The sequence below is a fragment of the Maniola hyperantus genome, chromosome 4, assembly GCF_902806685.2.
Source record: "Maniola hyperantus chromosome 4, iAphHyp1.2, whole genome shotgun sequence".
Taxonomy (NCBI): Eukaryota; Metazoa; Arthropoda; class Insecta; order Lepidoptera; family Nymphalidae; genus Maniola; species Maniola hyperantus.
Genome location: NC_048539.1, coordinates 14,884,459 through 14,909,661, shown reverse-complemented (window position 1 = coordinate 14,909,661; position 25,203 = coordinate 14,884,459). Strand labels below are relative to the sequence as shown.

Sequence of the window (25,203 nt, the reverse complement as noted above, 5' to 3'; positions counted from 1 at the left end):
TTAGTTTACAGCCAGTTCCAACAAGGTTGACCCTAATCAATCTTTTATCTCAAACTATTGGACAGATCGGGCTATTTGGCATGCAGATAGCTATTATGACGTAGACACCCGCTAAGAAAGGATTTTTGAAAATTCTACCTTTAAAGGGGTAAAACAGGGGTTTGAAATTTGTGCAGTCCACGCGTATGAAGTCGCGGCCGTAAGCTGGTTAAGTATAAAACATAATTCTCGTTCTCGTTAACAATGAAACTCACATCTCTAAATTTAAAGGTTTATTTATCTTTAAAACAAATATGCAAGTACATTTTACAAATGATATTACATTTTTGTTATACTTATTTTTAGGGTGCTGATATGCCGCTGTGAATGATTAAAAAAAATGTGTGTACAATTGTACATGCATGAGAGATTATTATGACTAATGTATTTTTGAAATGAAGTCACATCTTTTCAAATGGGACGGATTATTATTATTATGTTCTTTTAATGAAAATAATATATGAAATAACATAATACCTAATAATTATTATAGTGAAACTTTTATAAAAAATTCTTTTTTTCATTTTGATTCTTCACAAAATTAATAACTTTGATTAATCTGAGATTTCATAGTAGTTCATAATATAATCAAGATGTATTGTCTATTTTCTTATATGATACACTTTAGTCTTTTTTGACGACATTTTTCAGTGTCTATGTTAGCGGTAAAACTCGATTTCCGCCCAAACTCATTTGCTCTAGGCAAAACCGGCTTACCCTACATACACATATCCGGACATACTAGTTTAGCCCAGGACCGAAGAAAACCGGTGTGGCCCAGGATAAATTAGTTTGGCAGTTAACATAACAAAACATAAACCATCCTTTTCTAAAATTACATGTACAAATATTTTATCTGTGGATTTTGTCAAATAGCAGTAGGTACCGATTATACATAGGTACACGAAAAACAAACTGAACTAATAGTAATAACAATGTTTTGTCAACTATTTTGCATTGTCTAAACTATGTCCTAGAATTGGCCGTTTCCCTTTGTTTAATATCATATTATGGTTTTCAAAAGAAAAACCAGCCTTTAGATACCGTATCCCTAAGTTTTGAAGTCGCCAAGGCATCAACAATCACAGAATGCTATTTTTTGAAACACAATTTCATATAAATAAATAAATGATAACACGATACAATGACAAGATAATTTTCTTGACCAATACGCGTGAATTTCTTTAAAGATCCAGTACACATTGACCCAAGGATTTCGGGTTCCTTTGATTTTATTTTATAAGAACTTACAGAAGTCGGCAAGCCAGCCAATGCTGATCACACGCGACAAATGCACACTTAGTGGCCCGTTTTGGCCAGTCCATTGGCCAAGTGCGTTGGGTAAATGTGTAAAAGGCTCCCTATAGTATTTTCATTTATAACGTTAGTAAAAAAAAACAAGAATAACATTGATCAATCGTTACCACTAAATAATAAAACTTATTGGTAATCTTAAAACGCACACAACAAAAATACGAACGTACATAATAAAAAAAAGCGTATATCTACCTAGCAATTTCGAGTTTCAGTTTTCGAAGGCGTTCAACATTCAGATATAAAAAAATACTTAAACCCGAGAGAGTACCAAGTGATCACAGATTCTGAAAATTCCGCTCATATATCAGTACAAAAGTAACCAACATTTCGAAACGGATTTACTTATTACTACGAACAGAGAGAAACGTGATACATGCTCACAGTTTCAGAATTCACAAAAATAAATGAATACCACTAGTACCTACCCCAGTTTCGAGTAAGCGAAATTAGCCAGTTATGTTTACATTCAATAGCTAAACCAATGGGAAGAGGAATTGTTGTTGAATTTGTATTGCAGAAAACTTTACAAATTTTGTAAAGTTTTCTGCTAGAGGCGTTGCTATGTTCGCTTCCCCATACTTGAACACAAATTGTATCAAATAAGTGTTGTTTACTGAAACCCCACAATTAGGGAACTAGACGCATTACGTTTATTTAACTTAATACTTTTTCAGTCTAAGTTACTTTCAATGTCAATACAGTACCACCACTTTAATAAATTACGCCGATGTACCTGCGCCGAAAACTTATTTTAGAATGGGGCGAAAAGATCTCAGCCAATCGTTCGTCCGCTATTGATTGTTACCTACGCAGTATGTTTTGTACGCGCGAATTATGAGAGAGATAGCAAGAGTCTCTATTGTTCTTGTTTAAAATCTTAATGTCAAGCAATTGGGTCTGTATTTCATTGGTGTACAATTCGGTTTTAATCGTTGTCATGAGAGGGATAGCACGAGTCTCTATTGCTCTCGTTTGAAATCTTAATGTCAAGCAATAAGGTCTGTATTTCATTGGTGTACAATTCCGGTTCAGTCGCTGTCATGAGAGAGATAGCACGAGTCTCTATTGTTCTTGTTTAAAACCTTAATGTCAAGCAATTAGGTCTGTATTTCATTGGTGTACAATTCGGTTTTAGTCGGTTTCATGAGAGAGATAGCACGAGTCTTTATTGTTCTTGTTTAAAACCTTAATGTCAAGCAATTAGGTCTGTATTTCATTGGTGTACAATTCGGTTTTAGTCGGTTTCATGAGAGAGATAGCACGAGTCTCTATTGTTCTTGTTTGAAACCTTAGTGTCAAGCAATAAGGTCTGTATTTCATTGGTGTACAATTCGGTTTTAGTCGCTGTCATGAGAGGGATAGCACGAGTCTCTATTGCTCTCGTTTGAAATCTTAATGTCAGATTTTCTACGCAATCTAATTTTGCCGATATGACTTATAAATGTGGTAGTCCGTAGTACTTTACTTAAGTTTACGTTGACGAAACATAAGCATGTGTCACTTTTCATTTAGTCTATATTAAGGAAGATATGCTATCAATTACATTTCTAACAAATAAATGTCTGCAAGCCAGTACTTTTACAATAATATTAAAAATGCATTAGTTTACTTTGGCAAATAGGAAATATTAACGCACTAACCACGCACCGTTTTGATATTACATTTTAAAACAGTTATAAATATTTTTTTTAATAACTCATTAACTCTAATAACAAAGTACTGGCATACAAGCATATTCCGAAGTTCTACATTAATAAAATAAAACGTAATTTCGTCTTTTGTCACCACATTCACTCGTTATTGTATCGTTGAACAACATCTGTGATTACAGTGAGCGTCAGGTGCCAAATTTGTGTATGACCAAAAATACTCTGCTACTGTAGCCGGCAGGAAATATTGTACATTGACTATTAGAAAGAGGTTTCGGCTTCGTAGAGCGTTGTCTCTGTCATTCATACATAACGCGGCCGAAAGTAACGTACATCGGCCATTAGAATGACATTTCGGCTTTGTAGAGCGTTGTCTCTGTCACTCAAACCTATATGACGTTTTGTCGGTCTCAACGACAGAGACAATGTTCTACAGATTTGCTGTCTCCTTCTAAAGGTCGATGTACATTACTTTCTGCCGCGTACTGTACATGACTATTAAAAACAGGTTTCGGCTTCGTAGAGCGTTGTCTCCGTCACTCATACCTATGTGACGTCTTGTCGGTCTTTAAACGACAGAGACAGCGCTCTACGAAACCTCTATCTCTTTCTAAAGGTCGATGTACATTATTCTCTGCCAGCTACTGTACACATAACAAGCTGTATAAAAATAAGCCTTAAATAAAAATCCTAACCTTAGAAGCGCTTGCTTTTTATTAAAGCAAAAATGCAATAAAATTGAAAATTGATTTCATAATATTGATTATTATCATTAGAATTTAAATGTTTATTGATTTGTGATTTTTTTATATTAAACACCGATTCAGTCTTTGGTTTTTTGGAACTGGGTTCTACTATTTTCTCATTTAAAATAACACAGTAGGTAGTTATTCCACTAAGGTTAGGATCCAGATTAAATACCTAAAAATTACACGTACCTACAGTACCTTTACAAAGAGGTAGCGGTTTTGTAAAGCATTATCTCTGTCGTTGAGACCGACAAAACGTCACATAGGTATGAGTGATAGAGAAAACGCTCTACAAGGCCCAAATCTCATTCTAAAGGTCGATGTATATTCTCATCTTACTTATAAGATAAGAATTACTATTCCCATAAAAGCTAAATATTAAGCGATTCTAAATAGATACAATAAACCGTCAACGAAACTATTGTTAAAAAAATCATTTTATAAGTTATTTTTGATGCCAAAATAAAAAATTGACATCACCCTAACAACTCAAGTTTAGTTTTACCTGCAGCCAGCAAAAAAGACTTTTTATAGGTCTAACACCTCAAGCGATTACAGCTAAGTAAAATAATATAATAATTAACAAGCCTTTTCCGATACAAAGGGCCCATATAGAGATCTAAGAGACTACGAGAATTGATAAACACGTGTTTGTGTTTACGCAATACAATTTTCTTTATTAAATGGTTCAGAATTGACAATATTTCTATGCACAGAATGTTAGGCAACCGTTTTTGAAGTAAATATGTTATTTATTGTATGCTTTTTAGACCCCTTATTAATTAATTCAGATTAATATAAAAATATATAATAACAATATTATTATATATTTTTATATTAAACTATTGTTACGTTAAGCTACTGCTGTGATATTTAAAACCTTTTTTAAGTTATTCTGAACCACCGGTAGATGCATTTGACGATTCAAACGTACTTGTAAAAAAATTTATATTTGGATTTGGTTTAAAAATTATACGACATTTTAAATTTTATTTGTCGAGAACATTTATTAGTAGGTAATGTGTAAAAAGCATTCCTAATGTTTCGTCTCGAACTTTTTCAAAGCAAGAATATTGAAGCACATAAAATAAAAAGGACTGAAATAAAAACCTAACATTCTGTAAAACCCGTTTTCGAATAAAATTCTTTGTTACGCTGTGACCGAACCATTCAGAGCTTGCAGTCCATACCTATTCTAAAATAACTCATGACAATTGACACCTCTACATGTTGAAACAATAGAAAGCAATAGGGCTGGGGCAATGTTTATGTTTCTGACATCACAGACGACTGTTAGGGAACTTCTAACAAGGCCTCGACGTCACTGGTAGGCGTCAAATGTTAGTACACTTATTAGTATTTTCAAAATTAGATATATTGTATACCAAGTGGAGTATCTTTACTTTACCTGTAGATTCTAAAACAGTTTTTTTACGCAATAATAGTTTTGATTCATCGTGCAAAATGTCGACAAAATACGACTGTAGTACGGAACCTTGGGTGCGCGTGACTCGCACTTGGCCGGTTTTTTAAATTTGATTACAAGTCGCAGCGAGAATTGCGATCTCACCTGGTGGTAAGTGATGATGCAGGCTATGGTGATAGTGGGAAAACTTGGAAGGTGTATAATGTACATGGCAGTTTTATTAAACCCATATCGGTTTCTACACGGCATCGTACCAAAACTAAATCGCTTGGTGGCAGGGCTTTGCCGGTAGGATAGTATAGCCACGGCCGTAGCCTTCCACCAGACCAGACCAGTGTCAATTTTATAACTTATGAATTTCGAAAGTGCCTCTGCCGGGAATCGACCCCAGCACCTCCGGATAATACCACAGCGCTCACCACTGCGCCAGAAAGGTCGTCAAAAACCTGATATAACCAACAATTCTTCCTGTCCTTATCCCACGCTATGTTGGGTCCAACATGTAGAGGAAAAATTAAACTACATATGTTAACGTCCAAACTATCACCTATTAAAAACATACATTCTTTGCAGCAAAAACGAATTTCGATTTTTTTATATCACACACACTTCTTATGGCCTGCGTTCACTGGAGGACGGGATGGCAGAGGATTTGAAATTCATCAATTGAATTTAATATTTATCCAATCGAAATAAGGTCTATATTTCAACGCTCGGCGATTAACCTCGGAGCATCGCAGCGCAGTTTTCTCTAGATCACCTAGCATTGAAATATATACCTTATTTCGACTGGCTAAATATTATATTCAATTGATTGATAAATTTAAAATCCTGTGCCGTCCCGCCTTCTAGAGTGAGCAGGCCATAACTCGTAACATTTACTAACAACCGGGTTCGGAACACATAGTGGTGTTTAACAAAAGAATTGAATACTGAGGTAAGGAAGTTAACTAAAGCCTAATTAATTTACACGTATTAAGTTGTCAAGTAATTAACTAAATTTTAACTTTATTCTAAGCGATTTAATTGTAAGTATTCAAAATGTTAAATTCTTTATGAGCTCAGCGAAGTCACAGAAGGAATTAACATTTTGTGTTGTTTCGGATTGACTATGCTGCGTAGGCCCTACTGGCCGCTACAGCGTCACGGGGGGGGGGGGGGGGGGGGGGGTTTGGCGAGCGCGAAGGGCAACGTCCTCCTAAGGGCGCCTCCTGTGAGGCTCGGCTCGGACCACGGCTTAGGTTGACGTTGGGATGGGTGGAGTTGTTAGACTACTGGTTAGTCCGCACGCCCCCGAGACCGTGGCGCGAGTCCACGTCCGGGTGACGTTAGAAGTCGGGGACCTATGAAATTTTACCTTTTATCTTATCTTTTTTATCCCTGCCCAAACGTATTGTAGTCTCCGAAGGGGGGTGCGCAGGGTGAGGAGCGCGCGGCTACTTAACCGAAAAATAGACAAAATTCTTTTCTACTTGTTTACTTGCACATTAAATTTTAACTTGCAACTTATTTATTACTAAATTCACTCTTTACATGCATTATGTCACTTACAAATAAGTTAAAATTAAGTTAACTACTTAACAACGCATTGCGTGTAAATCAAGCTTAATACATAGGTATGTATTAATGAGATACCACCGTCAAGATGCCAAATTGATATTTTCTCTTACTACCCGCTATATACAAATTTTATGTGTGAATATATTAAGTAGGTTAGATAATGCACCTTTGCCAGAATATTGTAGCTTAGCTACTATACTCTATCCACATAAAGAAGTTAGTAAAGGGCTCTTTCTGTTAAGTATCCCATACAAATGCCAGACCAAAATCTCAATGGGCGTTAATAATTTTGCGTCACCAACCAATCACAAACATGTTTTTAAAAACATACTTATTCGAAAAAGTTTTCAAAAACTTTCGAAATTCAATTCGAAAACTTAAGTTTCGTTTGTAATTGGTTGGTGCCTCAAAATGGTTAACGCCACTGAGATTTTTGTCTCTGTCATTTGTACGCAATTACGTAACAGAGAGCCCTATACAATTTGTATGTAGTAGGTAAGGAGATGATTCACTATAACATTTCCAAACGATACACAGGATCGCGTAATGCATAACAGCATTAAAAAGTATTATTATATTATGTAGAATATGCCCATATAAATCGTTACAGAGCAAATTGTGGTCCAAAACTATACAACCAGGCATGCTGTGATTTAATAAAATTGATGTTAACACGTTCGGAAGTCTTCCAAACCAGCAGTGTGTCAATGTTGCACGTGTATGAGTGGTTTTGGACACGACCCTATTTATAATACGGAAACTGTAAGGCTGGGTATAGTGCGACAAGGATCTTTAGGCGCGTGGCCAAAATCGGAACTAACGCCGCCATATTGTGAAGTGTCACTCTGTCTTATATGTGGTGTTGGTAAGTAAAAAATCTGAAATTCCCTGTTTTTTATTTATTTATTAGAGCCATTGCATATACATAAAATCACGATATATCCTGACAATAGATACAGCATAAATCTGTCTGCATCTTAAAGCTATATTTAGCACTAAGTGAATATAGTTTTTGGGCAGGTAAACATGATAAGTTGCAAGTCCATGGCATATCAATGGTTTTTATTATTCTTTCTCGATTTAGAAACAGGGAAGAGGTAATCAATTTCTCGTTCAGTTAAAATTAGATAAAACTTAGCCAATTTTCGACATTGACATTTTCAGTATATATTCCCTACAATTGTGGAATTTTATTTGCTGGCAGCCTTTGTCCTAGAACTACGCCCCCCTGTCAATGTCATTCAAGTGCCAAAAGAGCCTTGTCGTACTGTACCGTAGACTGAGTAAAAAAACTAGAATAAAAGTACTGTGTAACCGCGTCTGAAATAGCGATAGCACGACGCAACGATGAATAACACGACAATTACCATTGTTTAGTAGCCAACATTTGTATTAACCGATCAACAACATTTGTATTAAACGTTTTTTATGTGAAAACAAGTAAATAACTAATGAGAAATACAATAATGTCACAAATTCTCAAAGTTTGTTTTGCAACTAAAGTTGTAGTCTTAGAAAAAAATCGGTTACACGATAAGAGACAAAAAATAGGTTAGCTGCGTCTCTGTTTATCACATTAGTAACTTTATCTGTGCTCTCTTTTTAGTGTGGATGAGAAAGCAAACGTTCCTCTGTCTAAATTTTTTACTCAGTCTACATACTGTGCATTGTTTTCGTGTAACGCCATGTATAACATCTATACCCTATCCGCAGAATGAAGTTAGTATAGCGCTCTCTGAACCAAACCATACAAATCCCATACAAATGGTGTAATCCCTTGAAAATACGGATATAAAAACTCGGACCGAACTCGGATATTGCTTACGCACTAATCCGATCTCTAATCCAAATCCAAGCTATTCAGTCTATCTTTCACATATCTGCGTTATGACGTAGACGTATGTCCGATTTGAATCCGAGGCACATCCGAGATATTCTCACGGCTGACGGAGATAATTCAGATGACGGAAGTCGGTTCTAGTGCGTAAACTACGATACAAATAGTTCTATGACTACTTCGGAACGTATTTTCACGGATTAGGATCGGATGCAGTGCGTGGAACTAACTTATCCGTGGAATGAAGTTAGCACAGCGCACTCTCTGTTTTTTTATGGGATTACGTAAAAGAGAGATTTTACAAAGATTTAACTTGATTCTGCGGATAGAGGGAGCGCTATTTTAATTTCATTTCGCGGATAGGGTATACACGGTGAAGTTTTCGTGATTGTCTTCCCGCGGCAGAACAATTTGCCCTAAGTAGTACAAGTTAAACTTAAAAAATAAAAATGTTTTTGTTTGAAATAATAAAAAAAAAATCGACAACTCGAAAGTGAGAAACAATAGTAACTCCCTAGACGTAACATGAATAGTAGGTAGGTACATCCACTCGAACCGCGCTGCCAATTAAGTGAAAAAGTTTAGAGCAAAATAAGCTCTCGCGCGTAGTGATACGGCATAAACTAGCCTGCACGCACGCGGTATCACTATTGGTTCGAGGTCTCATTCGATTTTTGTTTTTCTCGATTGTAAATTTGACATTTTTGACTCTAATATTTTTTTATATTTATAAATCGATTAAACAGTTAGTAATACCACGACAAAATCATTTCGCTTCGGGAAAACAACCATTAAAATTTCAGCATGTAGAGCGGCGAAATGTAGCCCCAGCCAACGTTATAGTGAACAAACAAATACGCAGGAATTACTCGAACTGGCCAAGCACGAACGCGTCTATAAGTTTGGGAACGTGCTCGTCGATGCCGACGATGTCTAGCACACCTTCGTGGCTGCCATCTGTTGTTGCCACGCGGTGCGACGCCAGAGACATCACGATCAGCCTGGAATACAACAATTTACTGTTTCACTCGGACCACAGTAGTACATCACCCAGCCCAGTTTTTTTTTAAATAGAGATAGCGAGCAAACGAGCAGAACGAAACGGGTCACCTGATGTTGAGTGATTACCGCCGCCCATGAACATTTGCAGCACCAGAGGAACCGCCGATGCGTTGCCGGCCTTTTAGGAATTTGTTGGTCCGCCCCTTGAATAACCCCATGTTGTTATCAAATCAAACCAAACCAAAATTTATATATTTCATGTAGGACCACCAATGTCTCTTATGCATTGATATAGAATAGTAGGTATAGATGACGGATCACGAACAAAATGATCTGGCCACTTAAGTGGCCAGATTTGCACACATACACACACACAATAAATTTAATAAGATTCGAAGTATTTTTTTTTTAATGTGAACTAAAATATTTACTCTAAAATGAAACTTAACACCTTAGCAATAAGTCTTAAAACTGGACTAATCTAAATATATAAAAGGAAAAGGTGACTGACTGATCTATCAACGCACAGCTAAAACTACTGGATGGATTGGGCTGAAATTTGGCATGCAGATAGCTATTATGACGTAGGCATCCGCTAAGAAGGGATTTTTAAAATTCAACCGCTAAGGGAGTAAAATAGGGGGTTGAAATTTATGTAGTCAACGCGGACGAAGTCGCGAGCATAAGCTAGTTTGACATAAGTTCAAACTATTAATTTTGCTTTTATTTTCAGGCTGCTTTTGAATCTTGTAGATACGGAAGTCGGTGAGGATTTTTTTAGGAGCGGCTTCCGAGCCTCGACTGTTGCGCGCTGATGCATCCAGCTTCATGTTGCGAATGATACACCCCACCATGATGTTGTTGTTGGTTTTTGTTGTTGGTGGCCCATAAACTGAACAAGTGTCACTTACTTGGCTTTACGCACAGCTTTGGCCCTGTATCGCTCTAGCGCCCTCACGGGGCAGTGGTCGACCAGCTCGGAAGTCGGGGGCGGCGGAGGGCCGAACCGTCCTCCCGAGCCTCGGCCGCCGCGCGCCGATGCATCCAGCTCCATGTAGCGAGTGGTGCGGTCCACCATGTTGATGAACACATCAAACTTCTGGTTGGTCTTCGAGGCCCATTCGATTGGGGCGTCGAGTTGAACTCGGCCCAAGTTCGCTTTCTGAAATGTAAAACATGGATAACAGGCAGATCGAAAATACGGGACTGTGATCCTGCGGGTCAATTCCGGAAAACCGGCATCAATCATTATCACAATCGCAATTGTTGTGATTGGCTGAAATTGTGCTATTCCTGTTGCAACAATACATTGTAGCCAACAGTGAGCGAGCGTCAACCAATCATCAGAGGTGATTGCGATCGTGACATGGTAGCTGTCATTCTACCACAATCGAGCAGTGGCCCTACCGCGGTTGTTTGACAGCTACAATGTCACGATCGCAATCATCTCTGATTGGTTAATGCTCGCTCACTATTGGCCACAATGCATTGTTGCAACAAGAATCGCACAAATTCAGCCAATCAGAACCATGGAGATTGTAATAATGATTGATGCAGGTTTTAGACAATCGCCCTACTGCTGAGTTTTAAACAGTGACAGTGATTGACTTTGACATAAGGCAGACATAAACCAAACTTTAATGGAAAAATATTAACAGACAACACATATTATTGCTTTATACACAAAAAAAGACTAGGACTGACTTACCCTCAGAACAAACTCAGCCTCGTCAATGTTGCTGAAGTTCCGCTCGATGGAGACCAGCTGCACACCTTCTTCGGTGAACACCGCTAACTTCGCGCCCTTTTCCCGTTTCAGCAACTGCATTGCCATTATTATTGCTGCAAAATACATTGTAGCTTAGATGTCAATTGGCACCGATTCCGTTGTCTTTCTCTAAACTAAATTTAGAGTATCTGCATCCTTTTCTTTTTAACAATGCTAAAAAGGGACAGAACATGAAGTTTACATTTAAAGACTCTAAATTTTAGTGCACGCTACAAATTTAAACAGTAGGCTCGCTACTGTGCGCTTAAATCACGGGTTTTACCATCTAAAAATTCAATTTAAAACTGTCAAACTGCGTCTGTCCTTTTCATATTACATTAGTAAGAAGAGTATGCGAATACTCTAAAATTAGGTTGTGCTCAGAATCAGTACCTATATAATATACAGTATATTATACCAAATTCGCTTTGGCACGTAATTTTGTCAGAGTCGTTGTTTTCGTTGTCTCTGTCGTTGAGACCGACAAAACGTCACGTAGGTATGAGTGACAGAGACAACGCTCTACAAAGCCGAAATCTAAATATATAAAAGGAAAAGGTGACTGACTGACTGATCTATCAACGCACAGCTCAAACTACTGGACGGATCGGGTTGAAATTTGACGTAGGCATCCGCTAAGAAAGGATTTTTGAAAATTCAATCCCTAAGGGGGTGAAATAGGGGTTTGAAATTTGTGTAGTCCACGCAGACGAAGTCGCGAGCATAAGCTAGTCTCATTCTAAAGATCGATGTACAATACACATACACACACACAATAAGGGGAAGGCAACCCACTGTAATACAGTATTCACTAGTACAGGGGTTGTCACGCGGCCCATTCATACATCCTTAGTAACTAATGACTACGTAACATTGTAAAGGGCATATATTGTTAAAACTTAGGATTTAAAAAAATAAATAAATAACCTTTTATTTGGGACCATAGCGCACAGTACAAAACAGAAAAACCCCAGACAAACGTACATAAACAAAACAAAAAACACAACAAAAAAATTAAATAAATAAATATTATTATTATAATATTTCTTATCGGCTACTGTACTGTACTTACCAGCATGACCGGGTGTGACGTTCTTGTTGTAAAAGCACTCTGCAAGTAAGTGTTTCTTGCTGGTCTCTGGCTTGGTTTCGGTTTCCTCAGCATCACCAGTCTCACTGGGCTCAGGCTTCGTCTTCGCCTTCTTGGCCTTCTTCTTCAGTGCGTAGTTTTTACAAAAATGGCGACCTACAAGAAACAAGATTTTTACTAACATTGGGGACACTTATGTGCAGAAAACGTACAGTAGCCGGCAGGAAATATTGTACATCGGCCTTTAGAAAGAAACACCGGTTTCGTAGAGCGTTGCCTCTGTCGTTGAGACCGACAAAACGTCACATAGGTATGAGTGACAGAGACAATGCTCTACGAAGCCCAGATCTCGTTCTAAAGGTCGATGTATAATATTTCTTGCTTGCTACTGTAGTCAAAGTCAAATCATTTATTCAAATTGTGTACCATTGTACACTTTCTGATTGTCAATTGTTGAATTCGTAAGATAGTGATGTAATGGTAATAATTAATTACGTAAACTTAAAACTAAAGCTAGGAGGGTACCAAACGCACATAGGTCTGACGGTCTGAGCAGAGCCCAAAACAAACTCAGTCTTTTTATTATCAGTTATCAGTACAGAACCTTAATTACCTAAATCAATTTAAACGTCCTTGTGCAAGTGGGCCTTAACGTAAGATATACTGACCTTTAAATATAATATTATGTCTCATATCCAGAGTGATGAGATAGCGCAGGTTGGTGGGTGGTGTGAGGAGCCAAGTGTGGTTAATCAGCTTGTTCAGAGCGGCCAACACCGCGGGGTTTTTGGGATGATCGATAGGTACCTATACTTTTCATTGCTGTCACTTTTTGGCAAGAGCATAATGTGGTTGCCAGAAAGTGACAGCATTAAAAAAGTTAACTAAATCAGTTAAAGCGTCCTTGTGCAAGTGCGCCTTAACAATGTAAGAAGTACTGACCTTTAAACATATGATGTCTCATGTCCAGAGTGATCAGATAGCGCAGGTTGGTGGGTGGTGTGAGGAGCCAAGTGTGGTCAATCAGCTTGTTCAGAGCGGCCAACACCGCGGGGTATACTTTTTTATTGCTGTCACTTTTTGGCAACAGCATAATGTGGTTGCCAGAAAGTGACAGCATTAAAAAAGTTAACTAAATCAGTTAAAGCGTCCTTGTGCAAGTGCGCCTTAACAATGTAAGAAGTACTGACCTTTAAACATATGATGTCTCATGTCCAGAGTGATCAGATAGCGCAGGTTGGTGGGTGGTGTGAGGAGCCAAGTGTGGTCAATCAGCTTGTTCAGAGCGGCCAACACCGCGGGGTTGGGCGGCTGATCGATACCTATACTTTTTTATTGCTGTCACTTTTTGGCAAGAGCATAATGTGGTTGCCAGAAAGTGACAGCATTAAAAAAGTTAACTAAATCAGTTAAAGCGTCCTTGTGCAAGTGCGCCTTAACAATGTAAGAAGTACTGACCTTTAAACATATGATGCCTCATATCTAGAGTGAAGAGATAGCACACGTTGGTGGGTGGTGTGAGGAGCCAAGTGTGGCCAATCAGCTTGTTCAGAGCGGCCAACACCGCGGGGTTTGGCGAATGATCGATACCTATACTTTTTTATTGCTGTCACTTTTTGGCAACAGCATAATGTGGTTGCCAGAAAGTGACAGCATTAAAAAAGTTAACTAAATCAGTTAAAGCGTCCTTGTGCAAGTGCGCCTTAACAATGTAAGAAGTACTGACCTTTAAACATATGATGTCTCATGTCCAGAGTGATCAGATAGCGCAGGTTGGTGGGTGGTGTGAGGAGCCAAGTGTGGTCAATCAGCTTGTTCAGAGCGGCCAACACCGCGGGATTGGGCGGCTGATCGATACCTATACGATGAGAACAGAAACATACTCAAAACTCAACTACAACACATCTGCACCTGATCTCGATGACGTCACAACTCACAATACGAGTGAGCGACAGATGAATAAGAGAGTTGTAGCGAGCGAACGGGACGAACACACATTTTGCGGCACAAAATTATAATGGTGGAGTCATTCTGACCACGAATCTATACAATGAAAGTATACGAAGTTGGAAAAGCGATAGGTAGGTATTTGCTTTAAGTAGATATTAAGAGTGTGCTATCCACCTTTATTATACTTTCATGTATCAATCAGGCTGGGCTCACTTAGTCACGTGATTCGATAAAAGATTAAAAAAGAGAAACAGCTGTTCTGTTCGGCGACTATTTGAAATACTGACAGAAATAACGCGGTCGAAAAAGATGCGAGTTACTCTCTAGTCGCGTACTACCATAGTTATCTTACTTCGAAAATTGAAAATACTAATTGTTAGTTCATGACCACAATTTAATTTTTTTTGTATGATGTAACCACAAATTCACGGTTTTCAGATTTTTCCCCGACTGTCTGCTATAAGACCTGCCTACCTGCCAAATTTCATGATTAGGTCAACGGGAAGTACCCTCTAGGTTTCTTGACAGACCGACAACAAAGTGACCCGATAAGGGTTCCGTTTTTCCTTTTGAGATACGGAACCCTAAAAATGGAGCCCACTTGAGCCAAGAGCGCGAATGATACATTGCAAACACACGCTACAAGTCTGTCTGTGTCACCGTATTGCAACAAGATGGCCTCGAATGGTACATTACAAACAAACGGTACAAGTCAGTCTCCAGCTTTATAAGCTCCTACTGACCCTAATGCTGTGATAGCCTTGTTACGTCAGGTTAGGACGTCCACCTTCTAATCGGAGGTCGGGGGTTCGATCCCGGGCATGCACCTCTAATTTTTCAGAGTTACGTGCGTTTTAATTAGTCAAATATCACCTGCTTTAACGGCGAAGGAAAACATCGTAAGGAAACCTGCATGCCTGAGAGTTCTCCATAATGTTCCCAAAGGTGTGTGAAGTCTACCAATCCGCACATGGTCAGCGTGGTAGACTATGACCAAAACCCCTTTCATCTGAGAGGAGACCCGTGCTCTGTAGTGAGCTGGCGATGGGTTGATCATGATGATGATGACTGACCCCAATGTTTCAGTTCTTTAGGATGACGCTTGGTGACATTCCACTCCCAGCGCTCGGTCTTTGTGTCGAATGTTTGTCGCGCGCGGCGTCGCGTTTGCTTCTCCAGGGCCACTTTGACTTTTTCGTGTGTTGCTGGTCTGTAAATAGCATCTATTTAATCACATCACACTATAGACGCATTCTAAACTGAGTCGTCGAGTTATCTGCCTGTTTCGCTCGCACTTACCTACGACCTGTAAGTGCGAGCGAAAAAGACAGATAACTCGACGACTCAGTTTAAAATGCGTCGACTAACAGTACCCTTATTATAAATGCGAAAGTGTGTTTGTTCGTTGGTTTGTCCTTCAATCACGTCGCAACGGTGCAACGGATTGACGTGATTTTTTGCATGGGTAATATTAAAGTACTTAACACAGGCTACTTTTTATCCCGGAACACATATTATAAATGCGAAAGTGTGTTTTGTTGCTTTATTGGTTTGTCCTTCAATCACGTCGCAATGGAGCAACTTGGTTTTTTTGCATAGATATAGTTAAAGATGTGGAGAGTGACATAGGCTACTTATTATCCTAGAAAATCAAAGAGTTCCCACGGGATTTATAAAAACATAAATATTCGACGAAATATGCGGACGAAGTCGTGGGTATCAGCTAGTTTGTTATATTCAGTGAAAGCACTCGAACTACTTTTAACTTAGTTCGTTAACATCTTAGAAATAATTAAGATTCTTATTATTTTGGATAATAAATTGTCTAAGTTAAGAGATAAAAATTCAACATTAATTGGATGGCCTAGTTTCTAGTAACAAGCTAAGCTGTTTCCTAGTTATATGGTCCAATGCATCTACAAGATGGCCAATACGGAGTCTTTATTTCTGTAATTTATAGCAATCATACGTCTTCACACTTGTTAGGGTAGCGACACACCTGCTGAACGTACTGAATTGCCCAGAAAGATGGATCTTATTACAATATTGGCTATAAGAGGGCTTAAAAGAAGTACACGCGTCGAACTTTCGGTCGCGTAATGTGTCGCATGCTATGCAAAATACATTGAATGCGTTCTAGCCGAAGTAATTGCCCAACGGAAGGTACGGCGCTACGCCGAACGCATCAGAAAAATAGATGTATCATAGATAACTTAAAAAACATTGCGAGCGTATCGAACCGAACTTTCGGCAAGTGTGACGCTACACTTAATTTTATGAAGGTGAAACTTTGAGTACACTAGGGCAACATGTATGTGTTTACAAGTATATTACAACCTCTACTTGATTAATTAGGATTAAAGATACCTGCTCTTCTTCTTATAGTTGCACAGAGTGATGTAGACCTCGATCGGAGTGACTTTCGATTTCTTGATGACATCCTGATTGCTCAATAGGGAGACCAATATCGCAGTCGTTTCTGAATCATTGGTGAGGAAACCCATATTGTGAATACGTTGGATGTAGTACAGCACTTGACTCAGCGATAACTGCGGCAAAACTGCATTCCAGACCTGGAGAATACATATTTACAATAAACATGCTAAATTTATGAACAAAATCAGTTATAAAATATTCATACTTCTTGGGCAGATCTATTATATAGCTATTGGCAGAAATTTGTGTAGTCCACGCGGACGAAGTCGCGGGTATAAACTAGTCGTAAATATAGATGCTCCCGGCTGTACTCACGTACTTAGTCGATGTAAGCCCCACTGGATCTCTAAAAAACGCTAAAAAAACCGAAAATCATTAGTTCCTACTTCTTGTGCAGTGAGCAGATGTCCCGGTACATGGTCGATAGTGAACTGGTGTTGCGTCACCATCACTGCCGCGGCCGCGGGGTCCTCGCAGTGGCGCAAGTCCTCCACTTTCTGGATGTACTCAAATATCTCCTTGGTGCCTTCGGCATTCCCACATGCAGTCTTTGCTCGCTTCAATCCAAGAATTGCATACTTGATAACTGCATTTCTTGCTAAAAGTAACAAAATGGCTGTGACATACAGATGGACTAAATGAAACCACCTCTCAATTTATGATTTTTGTAAATTTTGTAATTTGTTCATTCCATGTTCAGTTATGATGTTTATCCTTTCCATTGTTCATATTATAATGCTTGAGTTTTCTTGAGATACTCTAAGATTTAACAATTGTTATTTATTACTTATTAGTTGTAAGTAATAATAACCAAGATCAACAACTTAACATGCTCTCCGAAGCATGGAAGAAACGAAAAGGACATAGTGATTGCGACAGAAAGAAATTGGTAGATGTACATACAAATAAACATAATATGGGCTGAAAAGACCACAAAAGCATAATATTATAATATCAAGCTAGGTAGATAAGATAAATTTATTTCAGAACCTTAAAAACCGGCCAAGTGCGAGTCACACTCGCGCACCGAGGGTTCCAGACTACAGTTATATTTTTAGACATTTTGCATGATAAATGAAAAACTATTATGCTTAAAAACAAATAAAAATCTGTTTTAGAATGTACAGGTAAAGCCTATTCATATTATACCTCACTTGGAACTGGTATCTTACTTTGAAAATTGAAAAGACTAATTATTATTTATTTGTTCATGAACACATTTTAACTTTTTTTGTGATGCAACCACAAATTCTCGGTTTTCAGATTTTTCGCTTCACATGTGCTATAAGACCTACCTACCTGCCAAATTTAATAATTCTAGGTCAACGGAAAGTACCCAATAGGTTTCTTGATAGACAGACATTTTTTTTTATTTTTTATTCAGATACAAGTTAGCCCTTGACTGCAATCTCACCTGGTGGTAAGTGATGATGCAGTCTAAGATGATAGCGGGCTAACCTGGAAGGGGTATGGCATACAACAAAGTGATCCTATAAGGCTTCCTTTTTTTCCTTTTGAGGTACAAAACCCTAAAATATACAGATATTTACTAATCTTTATTGACTTGATTTATTACTAACTGCTAACTTAAATCTAGTGGCTAGAAAAACTGATGGAAAATAGATATAATGGAAAAAAAGAAAAACATACCATGATCATTTTCATCAATTTTCAAATGTGATTTACGAAGCAGAGTCTGATGTGAGCGGCCATGTTTGGCTCTTACTCTGGTCATTTCCTTTGCCAAGTCCATGGGATCTTTGCTCTTGTACCAATTTTGCACGTGCCTACACCATCCACGACCATTTCCTAAATCAAAAATTATCATAATCATCCTCATGATCAACCTATTGCCAGCCCAATACTTAGCACAGGTCTCTCTCAGAACAAGAAAAGTTTAAGCAATAGTCTGCTACACAGGCCTTGTGCAGATTGGCAGACTTCACACACCTTTGAGAATATTGTGGACAACTGTCATGCACGCAGGTTTCCTCACAATGCTTTTCTTCACCATTAAAGCAAACAATGGGCCGATTCTCTTGTACACAATCTCTAAACTAAACCAAATTAACGGGTCTAAATCTAGTGCTATCCTTTTCCGCCAGCAACGTTATGAACGTTTAGTTTAGAGATTGTGTACAACCGAATTAGCCACAATATTATAATTGCTTAAAATGTACATATAACTGCAAAAAGTTATAATTGTGTGCACAAGATCGACGTCTTTACCACTAGGCTATAGAATAGAATAGAATAGAATGTTTTTTTATTCATGTAAACTTTTTACAAGTGTTTATGAATAGTCAGGTAGTTTTAATTTACCACTGGTTCGGAACGCCGTTCCCACCAAGAAGAACCAGCAAGAAACTCGGCGGTTGCTATCACCACTCGATCAAACATAACTATTTATGTAATGTAATTATAGTATGGGAAAACAATCCCCTTAGATGGATAGAAGAATGGGTTATTTTGTGGAACTCCATGGTGGTATACAAGGAACCAACAATACAAAGTAATAAGCGTTGTGATAAGTGTTGTGGCTGGTGTAGCCAGTGATGACATATGGATCCGAGACATGGTCGCTAATTAATATCTAACTACTTACCAGTATGCAATATTCTGGTGAATTTGTTAAAGAGCATCATCTCCTCTGGAGTGTTACAAATTTCTGTTGCTGCTTTATAACTTGCTTCTTTTATGGGAGAATCACCAAAAAGAATACATTTTGCTAAAGCAAAGGCGATGGTCTCAAATCTGGTGTACCAACCATCTTTGTAAGCCTACAAATAAAAATTAAATTTACACATTGGGCGCCACTCAGCAAACACGTTGGGCCAAACTGAAGGCTTTAAAATATCCAGTACTCTAGCTTTTGCCCACAATTTATAGCCTACTAGATGATACCAGCAACTTTGTATGAGTGGATTTAGATTTTTTTAAATCCTGTGGGAACTCTTAACCAACTCCAAATGTCATCAAAATCGGTCAAACGGATGGGCTGTGAAAAGGTAGCATACAGACAGAGAGACACACTTTCGCATTTCTAATATCAGTATGGATTATAACAATCTGGTATAATGTAGCTATTGAAATCAGATAAGCATTTTTGGAAATTCCCTCCTACATCCAAATTTTACCTCTTTATGATATTAGTGCAAATACCATTGCACAGTGCATATCCTATTGAGTTGTCAAATATAAAACAGTAATCCATAAAAATTCTAACATGTAGTAGTAATATTCTTACCTTTACAATAATATTCACGATTTCAACATCATTTGGTTTATTTGCCAGAGCCACACCAATCGCAGTTAGTTTATCAGCTTCAAAATATTGGTGGGACGTCCAGCATCCAGGATAGTACTTGGGCATCTCTTTGCCAGTGTGCAGATATCTTGTGAGTTTTCGTAGATTGAGGTTTCGTATCCTCAGATCGAGGGTCGACGTCGACGTCATCTTAACGAGGTTTGTTGCTCGCCGGCACTAGTGAAGGTTCTGGCGACGCAATTGGTACAGGCAACTAAGCATGCAACTAAATCGGTATAAAATTGAAACGGTTAATAAAAATCATATCAATTTTTTGTAAAAATAAATGACAAAATGGCAAATGCATTGTACGAATACGAATAAGTTATGACTTTTTATCGGTACTCGAGCGAAACATGTGCCGCAATTATTGAGGATGTGGCCAGAAAAAAATGGACAATGGAGGCAGACAATGATTTCAAGAAAATACTTCTCAACAGCACAGTCCAACTGTACGTAATGTGCAAAACAGTTTAGGTTGATATATAAATGTATACATGAAATTAGATTGTTTGTAATAATAAATAGAATACAGAAATTAGTTTTATATTACCTAGGTCGTTTTCTAATCCAACTTCAATATATTTTCACAAAATAAACTTGACAAATGACAATTGACAACTGACAAGCCAGTCTGAACCCTAAACAATTCAGAACACATTCTGAAGCTCTAGGCTCTAGATTCTAGCCATGAATATGTATTTCATGATTCTAGTGGTCCAGTGCGAACGCTTAAACATAGATTATCTACTATATACTAGACGCTTAAAGTTCAAATTAAATATTTTGGAAGCAACTAAAATGTTTTATATAGAGCAACCCTAATATTAATCTCAGTGGGGTCAAAGATAAAAAAATATGTTGTTTTAGCAACTACCTACTTTATTTGTACAATAATATCAAATAACAGCCACATCACCAACAAGACGATTCTCAAAATACTAAACCTCCACCCCTTAATTCCTGTGGATGATTAATGATTACTAAAGCAACCCCGGTATTACTTTTCACGTGAAAATGTTAGGTACTTAATGAGCTGTTTCATGGAGGTTTCATGTTACATTTGACCATCATTTGACTACCTGCCACTGGCAACACTAAAATGGCACGACCACGGCACGACTACCTACAGCAAAACTTTTGACATAAAACTTGACAGACTAGTAGGTACAAAGTGATTATCATCTATGGTGTGGTGATGCTGTGGTGATGCTTATCTATGGTATATTTACGCGTTTTATATTGTTTTATATTTTTGTGATAACTACCACATAACTACTGTAATCTAAATAGAAATTGATGATTTGGAAACGAATACATACATAACAATTAAGATTTGAGTAATTTATTAAAACACCTAAAATATTTCTATTATAAAGCTGCAAACTAAGCAGTTTTGAAACCGTTAAGCTAGAGAACAAAACCCCCGATCTACATGAGTTTGGATTTGGAAGAAGCTAACGAAACGCAACAGCTAATGCAGAATGAAGGCGAAGAAGAGGAGCCGAAAGTTCCTCAGCCGGCAACTTCACCAGTCACAAGCAATAAATTGTCAAGTGAAGCAGCTAGTCTAACATCAAAAAACCCCCATACATTTACGAGCACTGGTAATAACAGTATCAATGACTCTGCTAAAGTATCATATGTGAATGAGAGACGATTGCATCGTGATTTCATTCGCTCTAATAATACAAGACCTAAACACATGCCAAAAGAAACACCAGATGTTAAACATATGGAAAAAGCTTTACTAGAATTGCTTAGTGATTTCCATACTGGAAAACTAAGTGCTTTTGGTACTGGATGTAGCATGGAACAGATGATTAATATAAGAGATCAACAAGAGCATTTAGCGAGACTTCACTTTAGGTTGTACGGGGATGCAGAGAAACCCACGGAAGACAGTTTTGAAAATTCTGCATCTAAAGATAACATGGCACAGCTAGTACAAAGTTTAGAGCAGTTGTCTGCATCAATAGAGCTTCTGCAATCGGATGGTGTACCAAATTCAAGTAGCAATAAAGAATAAGTATTAATTCAAAACAGTATTTTTTTATATTGAACTATTTCCTAACTAGCTTATGCTTGTGACTTCATCATAATAGCTATCTGCATGTCAAATTTCAGCCCAATCCGTCCAATAGTTTGAGTTGTGCTTTGATAGATCAATCAGTCAGTCACGTTTTCCTTTTATATATTTAGATTAATGTAGGGATACATAATTTGGTTTTATCGAAAAAAAAAACAAAATTCTTTTTTTATACTTAATATTTATTTACTTACTTTAAAAAATATGAATCGAATAACAATATGAATTTAACAATAAACTATTATGTATAGAAAATGAAGTTTTATTTTGAGATATTCTATAACAGCGCCAGTTTTTGAGTCTTAATGGGACAAGATAATCAAAGTAAAAAAATTACTTTGGTAAACTTAATTGCAAAAAAATTTTGGTTTTCTATCTATAATGTAAATAATAACTGATGTCATAACAAAATAATATTCTAATTATAAAAAGTAATAACAATAATTTCGAAAGTATAATTATTATTCAGTAGATCTTGTGCTATCAAAAGGCAAATGTTAGGCCTCCGGAGTGATTCACTGACTCAGTTCATTTGACATATATTTTCAATCCATTGACGGTTTTCTATGAAAAATATATTTTTATGTTGCTCTCTAAAATCCTTCCTTATTCCGCCTGCATTTCAAGAGCAGCGGTAAAGGCAGTGGACTCAAATAAATCGGTACAAGAAGGAGGAATCTTGCGCAGATTACTCTTGACTGACGGATCTTTCACAGCTAAAAGGATTTTGCCCTTTCTTTGTTCGATCACGTCGGATCGATGTCCACACACAATCTGAAGAAGGTCATTAGATATTCTCTGATACTCGCCCTTCGAAAATGAGGTCATTTTCACCCTTCAATCATTTCGTTGAATTTATCAAATTATAAGCCGTGAGCGTGACCCTACAAACCCTACGTCTTCGTAAAAAAAGCATGGTTTGGCAGGCTTGGCCGTTTAATGTTCGTGGAAATTTTGTCTGATATAACATTTAATCCCATAAGGAATTCAGCCCGAGTAAATTAAAGGTGCGAGAATCTTAACGAAAATCTTGTAAACTACAGACACTGATATAAGTTTCACGAACGTGTCTATGAGAGCCAAACTACGTATGTCTGGAGCGCACTACGAATAGTCTTTTGTTAAGTATACACAGTGCACGTTAGCTTGATAAGTTCCAAGTGTCTGGTCTATAACAATAGCCAGTTAACTTATATTTAAATTTTGATTACCGTGGCAGTCGATAGCATAAAGTGCTTACATAAGGTTGAAGAGAGCGTAGCGTACAAACGACCACCGTCCAAACGCCAGTCGCTTCGGATCTTCCTTTCAGAACGAGCGCGCGGGCGGGTAATATTACGCCTTTACAAACGAAATCGTTTGATGTAAATAATAACAAAATCAAAATTCGGATACTATAATATTTTGTTTATTTTTACCGTTGTTACATTTGGTTTTGATTATATCCCCTTATTTATTTTACTAAAAATGTAAAAAAAAAAATTAAAGCGCGAAAACCTATAAAGTTATTGTGAATAAAATCGTAAAGAAATACACTTGTATGAGATTGTGGAATACGATAAAGTATGATTTATTTTTTGTCTGCATATAAATTTTTGGTGAAATCTAAAATATTATTGTTTCAATAACAATAAATGCCTACTTGGTTAAACGTACCTACTGTTATAACATTATATAATAATATTATGTACTATTACCGATTAGAGACTGAACCATTAACTCCCAACTGATACAGTTTTGTTTCAAAACAGGTTTATGATTTTTCAAAAACAATGAAGTACCTGTAGGTTCGCTATAAAATTATGAGGGACGTTTGAATTTATAGTTATGTATTTATTTCAAAGTTCAAAGAAAGTTACTTGTCCAATTTTATACGAAACATTCTACTATTCATGTCAGTGTTGCTTATTTCTTGCGTGGTTACTACCGTAGCCATTGCGTAGCAGTTGCTACGAACGCGTAGCATTTACTAGCTAGGTAACGAAACGAAATTATTTTCTTACCGTAAACCGAAATTTTTTGCCAATGATAAGGAACTTTTAAAATAGGCATACGTATTATTTTAATGCAATAAATAATTATTCAAAAATGTTTTAGTCTCTTGACGGCAACAAAATCAATATTTTCGTCCCGTTTATTTTATTAATTGTACCTATTCTCGTTTAGTATAATTAAAACGATTTTGGATAAAGTACTGCAATATATTTTTTCCAATAAATCTGTAGATTCAAATAATTTCATTCATTTATTTTTCTTAGTTTGGAAGTTCAGGCTTAAAAAAGTCAAATAAGAGAAAAGCTCGTGGTTTTTATGACTTTACTAGTTCTTACTCAGTCTCTACCTGTTGCTATTCTTCTATAAATCTATATCATCAAATGTTAGTTGGTTCGAGTCCAAGTTTTTCGGTTTCCCTATACTCTTCTCATAGCTTATAACCAGACAAGATCCAAAACAAGAGAAGGAAACAAAATCATATTCTTATTTATTTTTTGGTTAATTTTGTAATAACCTGTAAGAGTATTACAATCGATATGTAAATAGTCGTGTTTGTAACATTGAGTGTGAGATGGAGAGGCGAGTAGAAGACAAAAGGACCCCACCTCTACAAGAGCAAGGTAAGGGATGTTTATTAAATTACATTTGGACTGTCCACCGCGGGCGGCTTCGCTCGATGACAATAGAAATCCTATTTATCTCGGGGGGTATTTCCAAAAGTTCAGGCCTTATTCCTTGTCTTCATTATAAAAGGAACCTCTGTGCAAAATTTTATGCTTTCATATATTCCAAATGCTTTAGGGGTTTGGGTTGGGCGTTGATAAGTCAGTTAGTGAGCCAGCCGCCAGGTCTTTTCATTTTGATTTATTTTTAGATTGTACTATTATTTACTTTATTGCTTCTAAAATAAAGAACAATGGTATTTTTACCTATATAAAGTACAGTATGACGATCTCTCTGATACGCTGAGTGCTGTCTGATCCCCGAGT

General features: G+C 37.3%; 3 protein-coding genes across 3 annotated transcripts in view; 2 read left to right on the top strand and 1 right to left on the bottom strand.

Annotated features, from left to right (window-relative positions):
* Positions 1-257: 257 nt before the first annotated feature.
* On the bottom strand, positions 258-20,770 carry LOC117997292 (RNA-binding protein RO60). Its single transcript, XM_034985538.2, has 12 exons — positions 20,684-20,770; positions 20,071-20,356; positions 19,429-19,603; positions 18,474-18,632; positions 17,210-17,421; positions 16,755-16,960; positions 15,461-15,597; positions 14,164-14,295; positions 12,420-12,593; positions 11,288-11,421; positions 10,491-10,741; positions 258-9,578 (listed from the first exon to the last, which is right to left on the bottom strand). Exons 2-12 carry the CDS (start codon positions 20,278-20,280, stop codon positions 9,443-9,445), a joined length of 1,926 nt encoding a protein of 641 aa, XP_034841429.1. The 5' UTR covers positions 20,281-20,356; positions 20,684-20,770; the 3' UTR covers positions 258-9,442.
* A 539-nt stretch (positions 20,771-21,309) lies between these two features.
* On the top strand, positions 21,310-22,452 carry LOC117997291 (coiled-coil domain-containing protein 28A). Its single transcript, XM_034985536.2, has one exon. It carries the CDS (start codon positions 21,566-21,568, stop codon positions 22,157-22,159), a length of 594 nt encoding a protein of 197 aa, XP_034841427.1. The 5' UTR covers positions 21,310-21,565; the 3' UTR covers positions 22,160-22,452.
* A 1,090-nt stretch (positions 22,453-23,542) lies between these two features.
* Positions 23,543-25,203, top strand: part of LOC117997286 (GTPase-activating Rap/Ran-GAP domain-like protein 3) — a 188,934-nt gene continuing 187,273 nt past the window's right edge. The window contains exons 1-2 of the mRNA XM_069509918.1: positions 23,543-23,583; positions 24,648-24,834. Of these exons, the coding sequence (XP_069366019.1) occupies positions 24,786-24,834 (49 nt within the window). The 5' untranslated portion in view covers positions 23,543-23,583; positions 24,648-24,785. The remainder of the gene's footprint in view (positions 23,584-24,647; positions 24,835-25,203) is intronic.